Source organism: Typopeltis vanoorti, chromosome 13 (genome assembly GCF_054136105.1).
Source record: "Typopeltis vanoorti isolate ZY-2024b chromosome 13, IOZ_Tvanoo_1.0, whole genome shotgun sequence".
Taxonomy (NCBI): Eukaryota; Metazoa; Arthropoda; class Arachnida; order Uropygi; family Thelyphonidae; genus Typopeltis; species Typopeltis vanoorti.
In genome coordinates, this window is record NC_143561.1 from 26,050,003 (window position 1) to 26,070,964 (window position 20,962).

At 34.1% G+C, this 20,962-nt stretch overlaps 1 protein-coding gene across 3 annotated transcripts in view; it reads left to right on the forward strand.

Annotated features, from left to right (window-relative positions):
* LOC150099999 (heterogeneous nuclear ribonucleoprotein 27C-like) overlaps window positions 1-20,962 on the forward strand; it is a 208,040-nt gene that overhangs the window by 56,098 nt on the left and 130,980 nt on the right. For all 3 annotated transcript variants that reach the window (XM_090402360.1, XM_090402362.1, XM_090402361.1), the window contains 3 exons: window positions 8,022-8,120; window positions 18,438-18,486; window positions 19,895-19,977. In XM_090402360.1, coding sequence (XP_090258486.1) covers window positions 8,022-8,120; window positions 18,438-18,486; window positions 19,895-19,977 — 231 coding nt within the window. The remainder of the gene's footprint in view (window positions 1-8,021; window positions 8,121-18,437; window positions 18,487-19,894; window positions 19,978-20,962) is intronic.

A 20,962-nucleotide genomic window follows, 5' to 3' on the forward strand; every position in this document is an offset into this window, starting at 1 on the left:
GGGTATAGTAAATGTTAAAAATACCAAGCAATTTTAAACCTGGTTTTACTCCATTTCCCAAGTAAGCAAACAGACAAACAAGTCAAGTTTGCGCCTGTAAGTGATGCAAGTCTAGCTGATCCTACAGGTAGTGCAAGACCAAGGCAACTCGTGGTAAAGGTGGCATAAGCTCTGATCACTAATCTTAATATTTACCCTTAATGCCAAAACACATCTCCAAGAAGGGGATGTATATGATGTTTTGTATTAAAGGCAAGGGGCCACTAAGGGATTGGATTATTTCCAACACTGGCATTAAGATCTCCTGCTATTAATATATAGTCATTTTTATTACATTTATTTAACTGTTTTTGTAGTTTCTCATAAAATTGTTCCGAATTCTCTTTCCTGCCTTCTTTAGGGGGCATATACCCCTACACTATTTAAGTAGCTTCTATTTCTTTTTAATTTAACTGTTATAATTCGATTATTTACCAAATTGTACTTTCATGATCTATTTTTTCCATTTATTATCAATTAAAATGGCCACACCACTAGAAGCTCTGTTATTTTGGTTCACTCCACTGTATAGCATAGTAAAACCATCTATATTTTTTGTTCCCTTTCTTTTCTTTTTTTTTTATCACAGCTGTATTAATATTTTCAGTTTTTAGTTGTTTTATAAATTCTAATTCCTTTGTTGTTATGCTTCGCACATTCCACATGGCTACATTTTAAAATGTCTGAGATTCCTAATTGGTTACCTTTATCGTTACTTGGTCATTTTCTGTGGTTTCAGTCCAATGAATTTTCCAGTTCAAGTGTCTGAGTTGTTGAAATTTTTTACTTGGTGAAGTAACCAGTCTACGCAAAATCCCTAAACTTGGAGGATTTCTCCAGGGTATCTCTCTTAGTCCTTCCCTTACCTGCCGACCTGTCCAGCTAGGGAGGCCCTACAGTAGCTTAGCTACTGCTGGCATAACTCTTGAGGTCATTGGTGCATGCAAGCCTCCTTACTGCATCAAGATGGAGCACCCAGATAACTGTCATGTTCTGCTGGTTCTAATGCCTGATCCACATAGCTTACACCATTCCATTTCCTCAATTGCACGACATCGAGATTTCATTGCTCTGGTGATTCTGAGATTCATGGACAGTTAAGGAGGTTTATATTGAAGAATTACATGAGGAACCTTTATCAAGTCTCTTTTGACTAAAGGTGGGTTAGCCAGTCTCATACGGAGATAGGTTTTTTTTTTTTTTTTTTTTTTTCACTCAGAAACTCTGGTTTTTCATCCTCCAAAACAGGCAAACCAACCCCGTGAACATACACATCTACAGACATAGGACACCCTGGGAGGCATAGGGCTTAACCATATTATCTTTGAGTTGTGGTTGCAAAGTCCAGGAATAGTTGGAAGGTCGTGGGTGCTTAAGTGCCTATTAGGACCACTGATGGATGGATGTATTGAAGAATGTAAAAGTATGTTTTGTTATAGTTCTGTGATGGTTGAAATAAATGCCAGTGAACAAGTTTTCTTTTAGGTATAAAGAGCTAATAAACATCATTTCGGCAATGAAAACATTACTTAAATTAAGGGGATATTAAATCCCACATAGTTTTAAAACCGAATAAGAAACTCAAAGATTGGGATCAGATAGTTTCTTGCCGAATATAGGAAACTATAAAGTATCGGCGAACACTTAGCGTGAGCTAATGCAAGTGACCCTAGTACGTGGTACAATACTGGACGACTCGTTGCAAAGGTGGGGAAAGTTCAGATCGCTGTTCTTAGGTATTTTCCATAATGTAAAAACATATTTCCTAGGAAATGTATGCTGTTATTACATTATGGAGGGAGGTCACTACCCAGACTGGTTTCAGCCTTTTTTGAGGCTTCATCAGTGAGTAGGTAGACCTAATACCAAAGTGTATAGCGAATAGAACTTATATACTTTGTGAACGAGTTTTCCAAACAGGTGCAACCATTAAGTTACTTAAGTATAAAGAGCTAATAAGCTTCATTTCGGCAATGAAAACATTACTTAAATTAAGGGGATATTAAATCTCACATAGTTTTAAAACCGAATAAGAAACTCAAAGATTGGGATCAGAGAGTTTCTTGCCGAATATAGTAAACTATAAAGTATCGGCAAACACTTAGCGTGAGCTAATGCAAGTGACCCTAGTACGTAGTACAATACCGGACGACTCGTTGCAAAGGTGGGGAAAGTTCAGATCACTGTTCTTAGGTATTTTCCATAATGTAAAAACACATTTCCTGCGAAATGTATGCTGTTATTACAATGTGGGATTTAATATCCCCTTAATTTAAGTAATGTTTTCATTGCCAAAATGAAGCTAATTAGCTCTTTATACTTAAGTAACTTAATGGTTGCACCTGTTTGGAAAACTCGTTCGCAGAGTATATAAGTTCTTTTCGCTATACACTTTGGTATTAGGTCTAGCTACTCACTGATGAAGCCTCAAAAAAGGCTGAAACCGGTCTGGGTAGTGACCTCCGTCCATAATAATAATAACAGCATACATTTCCTAGGAAATGTGTTTTTACATTATGAAAAATACCTAAGAACAGCGATCTGAACTTTCCCCACCTTTGCAACGAGTCGTCCGGTATTATACTACATACTAGGGTCATTTGCATTAGCTCATGCCAAGTGTTCGCCAATACTTTATAGTTTACTATATTCGGCAAGAAACTCTCTGATCCCAATCTTTGAGTTTCTTATTCGGTTTTAAAACTGTGGGATTTAATATCCCCTTAATTTAAGTAAGTTTTCTTTTGATTAGAATTTTCCATATATCTGGTAGGATTAGGCCTTGATTCTTATTTAAGTTATCTGTTGAACGGGTGACTGTAGCAGCTTCTTTGAATGTTCTGGAATGGTAGTTCTCTTTTATGTAGGGCATATGACTCGTATCCCATTCATTATTATGGTTGGTAGAGGCAAAGTGGGAAGAAAGGCCTGATATATCTTGTCTGTTATTCCTTACATAGCCTATGTGTTCCTTCTTTCTTGTTTCAAAACTTCTAGATGTCCATTTGATATAATTGATACTGCATGAACAGGGTATGCTATAAACTCCGGATTATTTGTAGAGTATTTATAGCATACCCTGTTCATGCGGTATCAATTACATCGGACAGGCATCTAGAAGTTTTGAAACAAGAAAGAAGGAACACTTTCTATGTAAGGAATGACAGACAAGATATATCAAGTTTTCTTTTGTTTTATTTAATGCACTCTTGTTATATGTGGGGGCTACTGATATATCGAAAATGTGTAAAAAAACAGGAGACAAATTTAAAAACATGGAATAAAGAGTTCAAGAATAAAGAGAAAAATGCATTCTTAAATGAGAGAGATTCCAATCTTTCAAGTTAATTTAATCACAAATGCACCTATAAGGCCTAAGAGTAGTAACTAAAATATTCAGTACATATAAAACAAATAGTATTTAAAAGTAGCCTAAAGTAGCTCTTTATTTTAATGAATAATACATCATACCCATACATCTTAATTACATATTCTCTACTTGTCATGCTGAAGTGTTGAAGACTCATGGTTGAAGGCTACTTTTTCAGGAATTGCTCAGTGGAGACCTGGCTTGCAGTTTTGAACTTTTGATTGTAACCTCTTGGTGCATAACTGCCTTCTGCTATCTTTGAAGAGTTTGGGAAATTCTTCAGCAGCATTGTGATTTGCAGCTACAGCCTCACCAATTATGTTGAAATCGTGGAATGCATAAAGGGTCAAACCACCCACAACTTGCAACAAAAGGTGCCAGTCACTTTTCATCATTCATGAGATCTTCATACAAATCTTTTTTGCTTTCTCTTCTATGACAGCACCCAGATAGCTGTCATATTCTGATGCCTGATCCATATAGCTTGTATCCATTCCATTTTCTCAATTGAAATTGCATGCCATCGAGATTTCGTTACTCTGGTGATGCTGAGTTTCATGGACAGTTGTGTGCTCTTGCGAAATGTATCATCATTATCAATGTAGAATTACTCAGTCCTGCCACCCTTTAAATGTTAAGGCTACGTTACCTCTATCAAACTGATTCAGAACTTGAACCTCACCTCTAAAATTTCCTATGCCTTTTCTTTACTTGGTCTTTTTATTCACATATCTTTTCACTCTTAGTTCCCTTTGTTTTTCTCTTGCCAGACATCTTGCTCAAAGTGTGCAGAAGTTATTTACAGATAAACAATTCTCTTAGACCAGTAAAGCAATAAGGACACAAAATGAACACTTGAACACAGCAGACTGCGATAGGAAATGGTGCACATGTAAGCTTCCACTTCTTGGATAAGAAACAGCAAAAGTCCTTATCTCCTGTAATAATTAAACCACGTAAGTGAAAATGCTGATACTAAAAATATCATATAATGAGTTACCTGTACTGCAAGAATTGCCTTCTTTGATTTCCTCTAATCTTTTTCGGTAACTATGATGTTATTTAAAATACACTGCTTGGAAAGAAGTCAACAGGCATCCCATTCGTGAGGCACGTCGTGCCATGAGTGATGTGGTTGTAGCTGATATAAATTGGACAGATATGATGCTCCCAAGTTGGTGCAACTGTGTCCGGGTGAAATGGCTCTGAGAAGTAAACTGACAATTTGAAAGATGTGTTGTGATAGGATGCCATGTTGCAGGTCTACCTGTTCAGCAAACTGTTGACAAATTGGGCCATCCAAGGTCAATAATACCAGTGATTAGTATCAGTGATACCATATGTGTTTCTTCCTGCGCTTTCATCTCAGTGATACTGAGATGAAAGCGGAGGAAGTCAACTGTAAGTGCCACCCACAGTAGACGACCCACCACACTCATCAAATGTGATCATAGGGTGCTATGAAAGATAATGTGTAAAAACCACCATTCAATGGCCAACACGTTGAATGTGGAGATCTGCATCGACTGGAGCATGAATCTGCACAAAAGTTCAGAACGGAGGCTCACAACATGGATTTCTATGATAGGATCACAATATGCAAGCTCCACATTGCTCGAATCAGTATGCAGTGTTGTTTTCAGTTGTGCAATGACAATGCACAATGGAACATGGAAGCTTAGAAAGCTGTGTTATGGAGTGACAGATTGTGCTATACCCTTTACTAAGCAGATTAAATGGTGTGGATGTGGCAGATGCCCAGTGAATGTCTTACCAGAGTGCATAACCCAACAATGAAATTTGGAGGTGGCAGTGTATTGTGATGGTATGTTCCTGTGTTTCCTGGTTTGGCCTTAGACCTCTGTTTATAGTGCCATGAACATTGAATTTAGAGAGATGTCTGAACATTCTGGATGATGCAATGCTTCCTACTTTGTGGCGTTTATATGTAACTGACAATTGTCTCTTTTAGCAAGACAATGGACTGTCATAAGGCTGCTGCTATAACTGCATGGTTTGTAGACATGAACATCACCACACTTGACTAGCCTCCACAGAGCCCTGATCTCAACCCTATTGAATATCTGGGATGAAATGGAGCGTCAGGTGAGGTCAAGGAACATCTACCCCCCCACAACCCAGTAGCTGATTACATGGCTATAGGAAGAATGATCCAAAATTTTCATATATCGCTATCGTATGCTTGTAGAAAGTTGGTCCCCATATTGTTGCTGTGGTCATTGCATTGAAAGGAGATCCTATACCTTAAGATGGGTGGCATGGCTGTTTATTCCTCACATTATGGTGTCCATTGACTTCTTTCCAAGCAGTGCATAAAGAATATTTACCTGCTTGTTACAAATGCATTGTTTCAGATTATTACTTGAATCAACATGCGGTGTTGTCTTCAGTTGCAATGACGATGCACAATGGAATGTGGAAGCTTAGAAAGCTGTGTTATGTTTAGTGTTGATCACGATCTGCTTCCTTTCTGTGATCACTGTTGCTTGAATATAACATCTTACATAACAGGAGTAGTGTGAACATGATATTTCTGTAATTCCTCAGCTAACATAATCTCTTTTGCATTGATGCTTCTAATGTTAAATTGCCATTTTTCAATTCTATTGAGTGGTTTTGTAGCTCATTTTTCCCTGACTTGATTTTTCTTATGAACAGTTGGGAACAGAAGCTTATTTTACCATATGATACTGTAGGTGGTAAGTGCAGCTGATAATGTGGATGTCTCATGTACCTTCATTGGTGTGGTTTGAGCCAATACAGAATATTGGCAAAATCCCATATTGCCAGCCTGTCTTTGTTCATTTAGTATCTGGATGAATACCTAATAATGGAATATGTTATGGGATAGTAAAGTGGATTTTGGGTTAGAAGCCTGATCTGATCTGTGGTTGATAAAAGCCAACATTTCAGTATTAAGATTGCTATTTATGCTTTGATTATTCAGATTTTTATACCACTTTTCCCCTTTCATGTTTTGAAAATTCTCTTATAATAACAAATCAATGTATGCATATTTCATTTCTTTATAAGTAAATAGACATGCATAATATGTGTGGTTTATTTTCTTAAAGTTTCTAATTCCTATTAGATATGTTCGTTTTTACTTTAATTTTTCTGTGTGTGTGTGTTTTAACCCCCCCCCCCCCCATTTGCGGTTACCTGACCCTGAATTCTATATTATTTAGCATGTACTTTTTTGTTAAAGTAAATTTCTTCCATAGTATTTTTATTGTATTTTATTTTTTTTAGTATCTTGGCTAGGTAATAATTAGATAATCTGGATTCATTAAAGACTAAATATGGAACTTGTTCAAGTCCCTTCCATCCTCCAGTAAGCAGGATAGTGATCTTGCAGCAAATAATGAATTCTCTGTCACCTATAGACACCACATATCCACAATGGGATTCAAGCCATTGCAGGCATAAATATCCTATCCACTTGGCCAAACTAGGCTGCCTGTATTATATTGTATATATGCAGGCCTTGAAACACTTCATGCTAGCTCACCAGTCAAGTGTCAGCCTTTGTGGAGCATGGCAGCCACCTTGAAATATCATCCACTTGGTCAGTCACAGATGTCAATTTATAATCTTTTGTTATTTATTGACTAATTTCTACCTTCTGTAACTACCAGTATTGAAGTTTTTTTTTTTTTTTTTTAACTTATAGCCTAAAAAAATTCTGTGTTCTGTAGAGCTGCATTTCTGAATTATGTAAAAAACATAAATCTTAGCCTGCCCTTTGTGCTAGTGGACTATAAGTATAATGCAAAATTCAGAATGATTCCAAAACATTGGCAGACAGGGCCGATGATGTAATACAGCAGCAACAGTTCAAAAGCATTTGGATTTTTAGAATTGATATAAAGAGATTTTATATTTTATTAAAATAAAGAAAAAAACTGCAATAATTTTTCCCCAACTCAACTCATCATATTTCATTATTGGGTACAAAATAAGCTGATGAATATTTGCAGGCACCATATCCCAACAGGTGCAGTAATTAAGGTAAAAAGTACAAAATTATGTATACATATATAAATTGATTATTAAGCTGAAACTTCTGATTTTTTATTTCCTTTTTGTGCACCTAAAATTTTCACTTGTCACAGATAAGCAGATGCAAGTTTTTTCAAGTCCTGTATATGAAAAAAAATATAATATAATTTTGCTTCAGTGATCACCATTAGTCAACATCAATAGGCTTATGCATATTTGTACCTGGAACATTATACTTGTTTGACAACATGAGTATTGTGCACTTGATTGGTCTCATCAGCAATGCAATGTTTTTTTAGTTTCTTTTAATTGTTATTACAGCTTGTAGGAATTTTATTTTCTGTTACATTAATGAAAAATGGTGATGCACTGAAACTTTTACATTAATTGTAATCAATTTTAACTTATTAATGAATTAGCCATAATTTGCTTTGAAAATGATTCTAATACTGAACAAATATTAAGTAATTGTTATAGTTCTTTTTATGTATGTTGCCTATAATTCAAAGTGTTCAGTAATTTATTATTAAAACTGATCAAGCATTCAGTACTACTTTTTGGAGATTATTATGTTCTATGTTTGCCATAGGGTAAAAAAGGTGGAAACTATCCAAAAATATTTTTGGGTGGATTGCCTCCAACATGTACAGAAACAGATATTCGAGGCTTCTTTTCAAAGTATGGCAAAGTAAGTATCAGCATATCCCGTACTCATTTCATACTATGAATTAATATTTTTATATATTTCATGTTGGTATTCTACATTTTATTTTATTTAAATTCTGCTTCTGGTATTATTACTTAAATATATAGAGCTTCTTTCTATTAAAGCAATGAACCAATCCCAAATTCTTTGCCCTGATTGGTCAAGTGGTCAGTGTATTCACTCTCCAACCAATAGGCTGCAGATTTGAATCTTGTCATGGGCTTGGATGTTTGTAAATGTCTGATGTTTATGAATGTTTTAGTTTTAATGTTTATGAATACCTCTGCCTTGCTTATTGGAGGCCTGAAGTGGCTTGAAAAAGTTCCATGCTTGGTGTCTAGAGTAGGGTTTCTGGACCTGCAGAAAAATAAATAAAATATAAAAATAGGGAAAATATCCTTAACCCACCCCCACGTCTGAATGCACTATGGGTTCATAAATAAACCTTTTGTGAGTGAGAGCCACATAAAAAGCAGAAAAAATCAGTTTAATATATAGGTTTTGGTGATATTCTGAGAATCTTCTCCTTATTAGCATTATTTGTCTCCACCCCCCTCAATTTAAGTTAATATCATTGAGGCTCTTCTTTCACCACTCATTTGCTGTCTTTGCATTGTTCTTGGTTAAATTCTCCTTCATATTAGTGTTTATTCAGTTCCATATAAATGTAGTTCCAGCTATTACTAGTTGTATATAGCCACAATTTTGCTTTGTGAGCCCCCTTTAGACATTTAACCTTTAAAGCTTTAACCCAGATGCTGTCTTTTCACTTCCTTCCTCCCTCTTTTTATCACTTCTACTTGAATTTATGAATCAGTTAAATGTTCCCTTTCTACTAGAGCACATGTGCTGTTTGAATTGCATTTAATCTTCATCCTGCTCTTATCTGGTTTGAGTATCACATCTGCAAACAGTCCATGGTGCCATTCATCACATTCTTGCCATTATCACATCTATAACAGTATCAGACAAGGACGCGATCGTAGATAATGTCTTAGATGGTGGCGTTTGTAATGGCATTCTTGTGCAGTTGCAACATTGTTATCACAAAAGTTGTACTAGATGTTTTATTTTGCTTAGTTGTAGCATTAAAATGGTCTGGCAACCATGAAATTATTTTAATATTTAACACATCCTGCATACCAGATTTCATCAACTTCCATCTCCATACACAGAAATTATCAAAATTTCAAACCCTTTGGCCATTAAAACTATCCAATTATTGTTGGAGGAGAGAATTATTCATTGTCCAAACTTCAGCCTAACACAAAAGTTGGCTCCTGTTGACCTGAACAGTAGAGTAGGAAATGAAAGTTTGCAGACAAGAGCAGCGGCTAATATTAATGGTAAAATACTTGCTGGATTTCTGTTCAGAACATTGGTTAGTCATTACTGATTCTATTTGAATATGGAAGATCTCTATAAATTCACATGGAGAGAAACACAACATATTTGTCTTACATTATTGCTGATAGTGATAGCTTCATGCTGGTTTAGGATGTATAGGTGAGAAAACTGGATTTAATATAGCAAGTAATCGCCATTTAGTGAGCAGAATAAAAATGAATGTCATAAATTTTCTGATATGTACCCTCAAGGTATGGTCAGGCTAACATAACAGCACCACATGATTATTATTAATTTCCTATCAACAGTTTTGCAACAAATTAGTATTACTTGTGAGCACTCCAGTATTGCATTATCTAACATTTCATTCTTCTAAGATACTTCTGACTGAATCAATCCACCTAGACCTTGGTCTTCCTTTGGGGATAGCAACCATCTTCACTTCAAACATCTTTTTTGTTATCCTCTCCCATTCTATTTGAGTGACCTGACCCTACCACGTTAGATTAGCCCTGGTCACACATTCTTGAATGTTAACAATGGCAAGTTTATTCCTGATGTCTTCATTTTTAATATGATTCTGTCATTGATGCCATCTGTTCAGTCCCCTGAGTTTTAACTCTCATACCTGTGGTCTCTTTGATCAAATGCTTTATTTTTAATCCAACTCTCTGATTCATAACTTCAAAATGGTAAGAACACCATCTTGTATATTACTAGTTTACTATTCTAATTTCTCTCTTATTCCATATAAATGCTAATTTACTTTACTGCCTTTGCTAATTACATTGTCTATTTCCATATTTAATTCTCCACCCTCACTAAAAATTGTGCCTAAATAGCTGAGATGTTTTACTTGTTCTAGTTCTCCATTCAGGATGCAGTTGATGTTTCAGTAGTTCTGTCTATTTTCAATGTCTTTGTCTTTTAATTGCTGATTTTCATACCAAATTTATCATATCAGTTATTCAGTTTAATCAGGGAATCCTGCAAACTTGTACTGAATTTATTTAAGTTTGAATAGCTTCTCTCTTGGCACCTTGTCATATGCCTTTTCCAGATCTACAAAACTTAAATACAGATCTTTGTTATATTCCCATGATTTCTCCACTATTTGTTGTAAAGTGAAGATCTGATCCTGACAGCCTCTATTTGGCCTAAAACAAGCTTGTTCTTCACCAAGCTTTTCTTCCACAATTCTTCTCAACCGTTTCTCAAGTATACTTGCATAAATCTTACCAGGAACACTCAGTAGGGAAATACCTCTGTAATTCTCGCATTCAGTTTTATTTCCCTTTTTATATATGGGTACTATGAGAGCTCTACTCCAATCATCTGGAATTTGTCCCTTTATACAAGCCTTCCGAAAACTATGCAGCGCAGCCACTGTAAGACTTTTATACCTCCATACTTTAGTATTTCTGGTCGAATATCATCTATTCCTGCTGCCTTTCCACATTTCAAGCCTTTGAATGGCTTTTTCTACTTCAAGTATGGATATGTGTTCCTGACTCTTTCCCCAATTTCTGAGTTTCTTCAACAACCTCCAGAATATCTTGTCAGCTTCTTGATATTTATTTTCTTGCCAAAGTCTTCCCATGACTTTTGTTTAGCTAATTTTACTGCGTAAAATTAGCTAAACCACAGCCTGGTTATCAACCTATCAAACCACAATCTCACCCAAGGTGAACTCTCACTACTAAAGAAAGGTTTGAACTGCGCCATTGCTCCGAGGTCAGTGAACAAACTTGATATCATTTATCATATCGAGAGAGGTTTAAAATTTCTCCCCACCAATCTAGCTGATAAAATGCGAATGGAAATATCGTGTATACTAAATTAAAACAAAAAACTAAGCAGCAACTTAAACAAAACTGAAAATCTGGCACTTAAATCCTTAAAAAATAACCAAGATATTATAATCACGAAAGCAGATATAGGTAATGCCACTGTCCTTTTAGACCGTACAACATACATTGAAAAAATGACCATTTGATATCGGACCACAACACCTACCAAATGGTAAACTACAACCCCACAAAACATAACAAAAAGAAAACAACTGAATTAATCAAATCTGTCCACACATGGCCCTAAGAAAACAACAAAATAATTAATACCTCATTATGCCCACGCAACCAGAATTTATGGCCTACCAAAAATACACAAAGCAGCCACACCACTATGTCCGATTGTTGAAGGAATTGACAGCCCAAATTATCACTTAGCCAAAAAATTAGCAGCCACACTCAAGGAATTGGTAGGTCAGTCCACTTCCTACATAAAAAATAATACACATTTCATAAATAAAATTTAAAAACATTACACTCAACGACCAAGATTTATTAGTCAGCTTTGACATAACTTCCCTTTTCACCAATGTCCCAATCAATGACACTATCTTGCTCTTACAGAACATATTTCCACACAACATCACAGCCCTCTTTGCCCACGTACTCTGCTCCGGATATTTCGTGTGGCAAAACAATTTTTACTTTCAAAAAGAAGGTACAGCCATGAGCTCGCAGCCCCCCCCCCCCCCAATAGCTAACTTTTATATGGAAGACTGATCAACGTACTCTAGAGACAGCATGTCTAAAGCCCAAAATTTGGCTCGCATACATCGACGATATTTTCGCCATTTGGCCCCATGGCCATGAAGCACTAAATACATTCCTTAGCCACCTAAATAAGCAACACAAACATATCCATTTCACCATTGAAATAGAAAAAAACAACTCTCTTCCATTCCTAGTCACATGTCTTCCCTCTGGCTGTCTCTCCTTCTCAGTGTACTGTAAACCTACACACACAGGCCAATATATACACAGAAATTCTTACCACCACCCAACACAAAAACTAGGTGTCATAAGCACAATTAAACACAGAGCTCAAACTATTTGTTCTAATGAACAAGCTCTAGATTAGGAATACAAGATCATCAACCAAACATTTATAAAAAAAAAAATGGATACAGTAAAAAAACTATTCACAAGATTTTCCACAAAGATACCGGTAAGAACAAAAAATATTTCAGGAATGCTATTGCCATTCCTTATGTTAGAGGCATTTCTGAAAAAATAGACAGAACACTACGCAAATATAACATTAAAACCATCTTTAAACCCCTGAATAAGTTAAGACACCTACTCAGTTCCCTACACCTCACCAAAACCTGGTTTGAGAGGAAATTAAAGTCATGTAAAATGTTCAAACATAACCCAAATCTCAACAAAAATGATGGCCTAACCATTCCAGGAATGTGGAGGACCCATCTACAACCTGTATAACAACCCAAATTAGCCGAAGAAAAATCCCACTAAAAGAAGACAACCTGGCGAAGTGTTTGTAACATTCAACAGCAACTGAAGGAAATCATATTATAACAATCAGAACTGTACAAATCCAGAAGAATATTAATACATGAGGACTGTAGCAGTTTATTGTAGTTGGAATTTTTTTTTAAATTTATTTATTTATTATTTTATTTTACTCTTAATTTTTTTAAAAAATTTTATTTTATTTATTTATTTTTATCACTAGAGGTCAGGCTAGGAAAAACGATTAATTAACTACGTAGATTTAGTTTACTGCTATACAGGGCTAGAGCATGTAGCTTGGTTAATTATATGCATGCATCATTCTGATGATGATGACCTCGATACAGGGGTCGAAACGTCAAAGTTTATTTTATTAATAATTAATAAAATAATCTTTTCAACGTGTGTTTTTGTGTCCCAAAATTTATAAATATGAATGCTGATCACCATGTAACCTTAAAGAAAGAATTTTACACATGTTTAGCTTTCTTACATTTGTCTCTGTATTCTGTAAGAGCACAAGCTGACTTATTTGCCAGGAACTTTTGATATGCTTTCTTCTTTTCCTTCACTGCCTCTTTAACTTCCTGTGTCTACCATGGAGTTCTGAATTTTCTATCCTTGTAGACAACCTCACCACATGCCTCTCTGGCTGAATCAATCAGGGATTTTCTTCAAGGCTTGCCACTGAATTTCCAAGGTTTGGTTCCTGTTCTCAAACTCTTTCATTTTTTCTTCAATAATCTTTGTGTATTTTAGTCCACAGTTCACATCTGAGAGCTGCTCAACTTTTATTCGCTTTAAAACTTTCTTACATGTTATCCTTTTCAATATGAAATTCAATTTTATCCTGCTCAAGACTAAATAGTGATCAGTTCCAATTTCAGATCCTCTGTACACTCTGGTGTCCTGCACCATGGAGAAAACATCACTATCAACAATAACATAGTCAATGAGACTTTTCTTATTCTTGCCTCTTCTCTCCATGTGAATTTGTGCACATTTTTATGTTGGAACATGGTGTTAGTAATAACTAGTCCATGTCTTGAACAGAAATCCAAGAGGTATTTGCCATTATTATTAGCTTTGCTCCTTTCTCCAAATTTTCCCAAAATATTTATGTATGTCTGACAATCATTTCCTGCTCTGCTATGTAGATCCGCAACGAAGGCCAACTTTTCCGTTTTTCATTGTGTCAGTTGCTTTTCTAAAGCATCAAAAAATTCTTCCACTTCTACCTTAGTAGAACCTTCTGTGGGACCATAGGCACAAATAAGTCTCATTGTCCAGTTCCCCATTCATATTTGCCCACATTACTCTACTTGAGACTGCCTACCATTCAAGATGATGAGCCTCATATTTTGTGTTGAATACTATGGCTACTCCTTATTTTCCTTGATTGTCATTTCCTGAATATAACATTTTGTATTTATTGCTCAAAAAGATCTCTCCAATTTTTGTCATTTTTGTTTCAGTCACCCCTATTATGTCGATCTGGTACTTATCTAATTCCTCAGCAAGCTCCGTTTCTGTGCAATTCAGGCTTCTTATGTTGATAGTACCAATCCTTAACTCTGGTTATGTTGAGTTGGGGTGTGCTTTCAGATATGTTCCAGTAGCTGACTTTTCGCTGTTCGCTCTGGTTCCCTGGCGAAAATAACGGGGGCGTGTTTAACCGGGTGACACCCTAGCCAGCATGAAATTTTGTCATGTTGTACCATCATTTTCTATATTGGTTTAAGCCAATAAGAATACAATTTGGTTGGCTAAATCCCAAATTGCCAGCCCATCCTCGTTCGTTCAGTATCCAGGTAGATACCCAACATGGTGCACCACAAGAAGGTGAGGATTAGACATTAGGTCAGAAGTCCTGGTCGGTTCTCCGCATTGTTTTAAAGTCTATGTGGAGGTCTCCTCTCAGTTATACAGCTTTGACCCTTAAGCACCCCTATTTTGTGTACTATTATTTTGATTTAATTATTATTTTAACTATTATTATTTATTTTATTATTATTACAGTAGAGTATTTTTTCATGCTGTCGATTGTATGGTTATACTGTACTGTAGGCCTATTTTGATTTATTGTGTGTTCATGATTGATTTTTTTTATACTGTACAGTACATACTATATTGTCTGCATGAATCGCTGCTGTCGTTAATAAACTGATTAGTCACCACTCTCACAATGTTTGTGTATCTTTACATTCCTTCAACGACAACAATGACTTAGCCTAAAGCTTGATTGTATATAACGCTCAGTTTTTCTTTGGTTATTGAAATGAAACGTTGTCTGAGTTATCGTTTATTGTTTTGTGTTTTCGTAAGTTTTCAGTGAATGATTATAGATTGTTTTGGTAAGTGCGATTTTATTTTTCAGATAAATGTTTAAAGTGATGACAGTTTTGTTTATTAACTTAATTTTTTATTTTACTGTTTTTAATACTAAAATTTATTTCGTTAAAATGGCTACCAGGTCGAAGCCTACCAAAAGAAAACTTGTGACATTATCTTTGTCGTATTAGCGTAAAATAATTCAGCGTCTAGAAAAGGGTGAAGCAGCTGTACAACTTGCTTCTGAATACAATGTCGACAATTCTACAATCAGTGACAGTTAATATATGTATAGAATGGGCTCAGCAGAATGATACACATTCCACAAAATTTTATTTCTAATGCAACTCTGAGAAGAAGCATTAAAAAAAAGTTTAACTTCCAAGAAGCAAAAGAAAACGAGTGGTTTTTTTTACAAAGAAATAAAAAAACTTTTTTTTGTGTTATTTTGTGAAATTTTTTTTTGTGTTGTGTACAAGAAAGTGATATTTTTTATGCAATTTTATTAAATCAGAATCCTCAACAATACAGGTACATACAAACTAAATTTTTTGCTAAAATTAACTTGTGTACTGTATTATTTTTAAATTTTATATTATGGTACAGTAGCTTTTTTTTCTATCAGTTACTTTATTTATTTACAGAATTAAATTGATGTACCATTAGAATCTGATTATTTTTGTCTTAAACACTAGTTATTGTTGTCTCTTGGGGGAAAATTCACTAATCCAAATGAGCATGGTTTTTATTAGTTCGGATTAGCGAGATACCGCTGTAGTTTGTTTTATACAGCTGTCTGAAGCAAAAGTGTTGTCTGTATCCCTTGAAATGGATAAAATTGAATATCATGGGGTTATAAAATTCTTTGTAAAAGAAGGTTAGAACAAAACAGCAGTCAAAACAGTGGACAGAAGACAGTTGTTTAGCATTAAAGAAGACTAAGTCTGTTCCATTAGTAGGAAAGTCATGGTGTCAGCGTTTTAGGATGTTAAAGACATTTTTTTTTTTATTAATTATCTTGAAAAGGTAAAACAATAACTGGAGAGTATTATTCCGATCTTTTAACTAGACTAGGCGAAAAAAAATCGTGAGAAAAGACCCAGTTTGCAGAAGAAAAAAAAATAGTCTTTTATCAGGACAATGCACCTGCCCACGAAAGTGTTTTGGCAATGGGAAAATTAAGGGATCTGCACTATGAATTGTTGGAACATCCATCCTATTCCCCAGATTTCACTCCCTCTGACTTCTATCTCTTCCCAAAACTAAAACTCTTTCTCGCTGGTCAGCTTTTTTCTTGAAATCAAGAGGTGATTGCAGCTATAGAAGGGTATTTTGCAGATCTTACTGAGATCCACTACAGGGACGGGATAATGGCGCTGGAGCATTGCTGGTATAAATATATTTGTCTTAAGGGAGATTATGTTGAAAAATAAAAATAATTTTGAAATTATAAAATCGTTTTTTCATTGTCAGACCGAGAACTTTTCAGACCATCCTTGTATGAAAATATTTAACAAGGATCCTAACCTCATAGTAATTCCCTCCTCCTTTCTAAAAAGCTGGCTCTTTGTAGACTCCAGAACATTACTTCCTGTCATCTGTCAGTCACTATCTTACCCATCTTAGTTGGTAATCATCAGCCTATTTGGTGCTTTTTAATAGATGGTTATGTGATACACTGTCGAAGCTTTGCTAGAAAAGATATATACATTGCATTATAGCCATTATTACTTTGATGTGCTTCTCTTGTGACTTCATAAAACATATGCAGGTTTGTCGTAACTGATCTTCCCTTAATATCTATGCTTTGCTTTGCCCAGCAGGTAATCCCTATCAAGCATATCCTGGATATGATTCCTAATTAATTTTTATTACTTTGTCTATAACAATAAAAAGAATCACTGGTCTGTAAATCAAGATTCTCTGCTTTATGTGATGAACATCCTGAATTGGTACAATTCTTGCAGACTTTCAGAAGGTACTATTCCCAGTCTCACTGATTCATTGAAGGATGATCAGGGGTGGATTTATTAATCTTGATATTATCTGTTTACTACCAAGAGAATTATCAACCTTATCAGTTGCCATGTGATTTTAAGATATATGCAGTTTCTTCTTCCTGCATTAAATAATGCTTTGTCAAGAGGTTTAACTGCTATCAAAAGACAGATTAAATTTTGCTAGCATTGAAATTAACATGTTATCATCCTCATTAAAGAATAGTTTTGGAAATCAGAATTCATGGTTGTTGAAATTGATATATGAAAGATTTGTTGATTTGTATAATGCAAAATTTTTCCAGTGAGAAAGGAGTTCAGAGTACTGCCATCATAAAAACTACACATTAGACTAGCCGTCAGCTGAAAGTGGTTCTTTGTTTGTAGAACCTTTGTAGAATCCTACCATTGTTTGCAAATTTCGAGGATAAAGATGAATCCAACACAGAACACTAAGACCAGATGGATTGGACTTGCTGTCTACTGAAGGTGGTCCTTTGTATATAGAAGGAAGAGAGTGAGTGAGAGCCTTGTAGAATCTTAGCATTGTTTGTAAATTTCAGTAATGAGGATGAATTCAATACACGTCCAGTAAGACCCAGAGAAGATGGCTAATCTTGTTGCAGATACTGACCAAAAGAGATCTTTTGTACCTAAACTTTTCCATTGTATTTGTCTAAAATCATATGTGGCATAAAATCATCTGTTTCTCCACAGGGGACAGTAACCATACTTATCATTTAGTTGGGTGGGTTCCATGTAGCATGGAAATTTAGTGTTAAATAGTTTCTGCATTACTTTAGAACTGAGATGAGAAAAAATTTGATCCAGAATCTCCTGGATGTGTAAGCCAAAAAAATGGTAGAGATAAACAAGTAACTTCTAAATAATATTAAATCTGTGAGAACCAGATATGCCAGACATTTAATTTAATAAGGAGTTTCAGAAATTACTTTTGAAGAGAAAAATAGAAAGAAAAAGAAAGGAGAACTAGTTTCATAATATCAAGTGTTGGACTAGAATGTAATTTGAAACTTATTCACAATAAGGACTGTTTCAATTTATAGTATCCAACCTCTTGGTAGAAGAATTAGCATGAAATAAGAGCATATTCAGTTTCTTTCTTACCTCAAATCTCAACCATAATGAATGTATACTTGATTTATGAAACATTGAAAATTCATTTTTTTTAAATTGGCTAGAGAATAACCATGCATTTAATATTCGTATAAAAAATTACAAACATTAAATAAATTTTAATATTTTGTTAGTTCTCGTGATTATTTATATCTGTGATTTTATAGGTAATTGATGTTGTAATCATGTATGATCAAGAAAAGAATCGATCGAGAGGTAAGTATTGCATAAATATTTATACTAATTTTAATGATTTCAGGTTTTAAGACTTAAAATTAAGGCATTTATCTTAAGATAATTTTTAAATATTTATGCTAAATTTTATAGAAATGTGTATGTTTTTATATATATATGTATATATAGAAGTTAGAATATCAAAGTTGGAAAAATATATAAATATTGGCCTAAATAGGCTATTTAGAAGTAAAAAGTATATATTTAAGTACCCCTTTGAAACCATGTAAAATACAGTTTGGACTTGTTATAATTTATCATCATGGTTGTCGGTGCAGTGTCACCTTAATTGTTTACTGCTAAATTTTGAGAGGAATAATGATTTTATCTATCTTTCTCCATTTTCAAATCTCTGCTTTGGCATGAAATTAGTGAATGAAGATCAAATAAGATTCTTTTCTTTTCCCAGATGGAAAAATAATTTTTTTATATAATTAAATTGTTAGTTTATTTACACAACTTTTGAATCCATGCAAATGCATGTTCTTGACTTTTTTTAAAAAAAACTGTATATCAAGAATATACAAATCATTTCCTCCCTATCTTTTTTTTTTTTTATTATTATTATTAAACTTAATATCAATGTGTAAGCATGCACTACAAATTTCCTTTAATTTTGTACACTAAAGTGTATATTCGAAAATTTTGATATCAGTTTTCATAGTCAGTGAATAGTGTCTATTTCTTATTTAAGGTTTAAGGAAGGGAGTTGTAAATAAATTGTACTGCTAGTTAATTTGTTGATTCAAATTATATAATTGTTTTTTGAGTAGATACGGCTGATTCTGATTGTTAAGGTACAATATTGTCAGTTGTTCTAAGTTGTTGCTCATCCACTTATTTCCCTTGCCTTTGCTAGCTGTAAGTAGTACAAGCTGTGAATAGTATGTATCCATTTTCAGAATATGGATTACAGTAGTGGAAAAATCTGTGCTTTAGTATAATGTAATTTGGTTGATGATTTGGACTATATCAAATGAATAGCTTTTCTGTGTGGGGATATCTTTTCCGAGTTATAAAGCATCATGCCAGGCCTTCTTATAACAAGTTCTGACTGTATTAAGTTGTATTATTGTTAATAATGGAATTCATGTAGTTTTGTTCTTTACTTATAGGTTCCTGCTAAGTGCTGTTTTACCATGGTATGACACAAACTCCTGTGCTCATCCTGGTTTAAGAGCAAATTTTATAATAAAAAGTAAAATTTTTGTGGGGCATAAATAACCTTGATAAATTTAAAATTAAATGAAAATCTTAAAAGTAATTTGGAGGGGAAAAAATTACATTTTTGTTCTTTGAAGTATTTTAATTTTGTCACAGTGGTTTGTGTCATTACTTTGAAGACTAAATAGATAAGATTGTGCTTCCTTCCTTCGTCATTTGACGTTAGGCTTTGGATTTTTGTCATTCGAGTCCGAAGACAGCGTCGATCAAGTTTGTGCAGAACATTTTGTGACCTTCAGCGGCAAGCAGGTGGAGTGTTGACTATTTGTAATTTCCTTTTTTTCTTTGAAATTTTTTTGCCGTTGTCTTTCTCTCATGCTTGGACTCGAAAAAAATGCCTCCAGGACTGTCAAGGGGTTAGTTAAGAAAGTATTTAATATAGTAATTAGGTATTTTCATTGTTATAGCTGATAAGTCCTAGTTAAAAACATAAGTATGTTTTCATAAAAAATTACTTTTGAAATTAGTCTATGAAAACATATCTTAAGCTAAAATATAAGAAGCATGAGAGACTAAAGTGGTGAATCATTTTTGTAAATGCTGAAATATATATATATATATATATTCTTTTTTTTTTTGCTTTTTTTGTTTTTAATATCTCATGTAATTTTACCATTATATATTTTGAAACTTGATTTCAGCATTTACATATAAAATCATCTGGAGATAAATGTTAAATGCTCTTTGATGATTTTAGTAAGTTCTTGCCAGAAGAATAGATATTTTGCTCTTTTTTTATTTTGTTTGTATATGTCTGGAACTAAATGATTTGGCTGCCACTTGTTGATTTTGCAGTTGGTTTTGGCCAATATATTTGCATGATACATTTAGATTGACAAAATTGAGAATTTTTTAAACATGGTTATTTAAGTATTATATTTGCATACACATTAAAACTAAAAAAGGAAAAAAAATATACTGGATTGAATTAGTTTCAGCCATCATGCATATACTTTCAAAAATTAATTTAAAAGAAATCCTAAAGTAAATATAGAATTTAGTTTTTACTGCCCACCAGATTAGAAATTTGTATATAGATATATCACAGAAGATAGAGGATTTGTGTTGATGACTCGCACTGTAATGCATTCCATAAAAGTAACAGAGAAAACATGGAAGTTTGTGCACATTTATTTGGGAAAAAAAAATCAAGTTTTATGATCTCTAATATTTTTAGAATTGTGAATAAAAATATACTAATTAATAAGTTTAAGCAAATCTGCTGTTTTCAGTA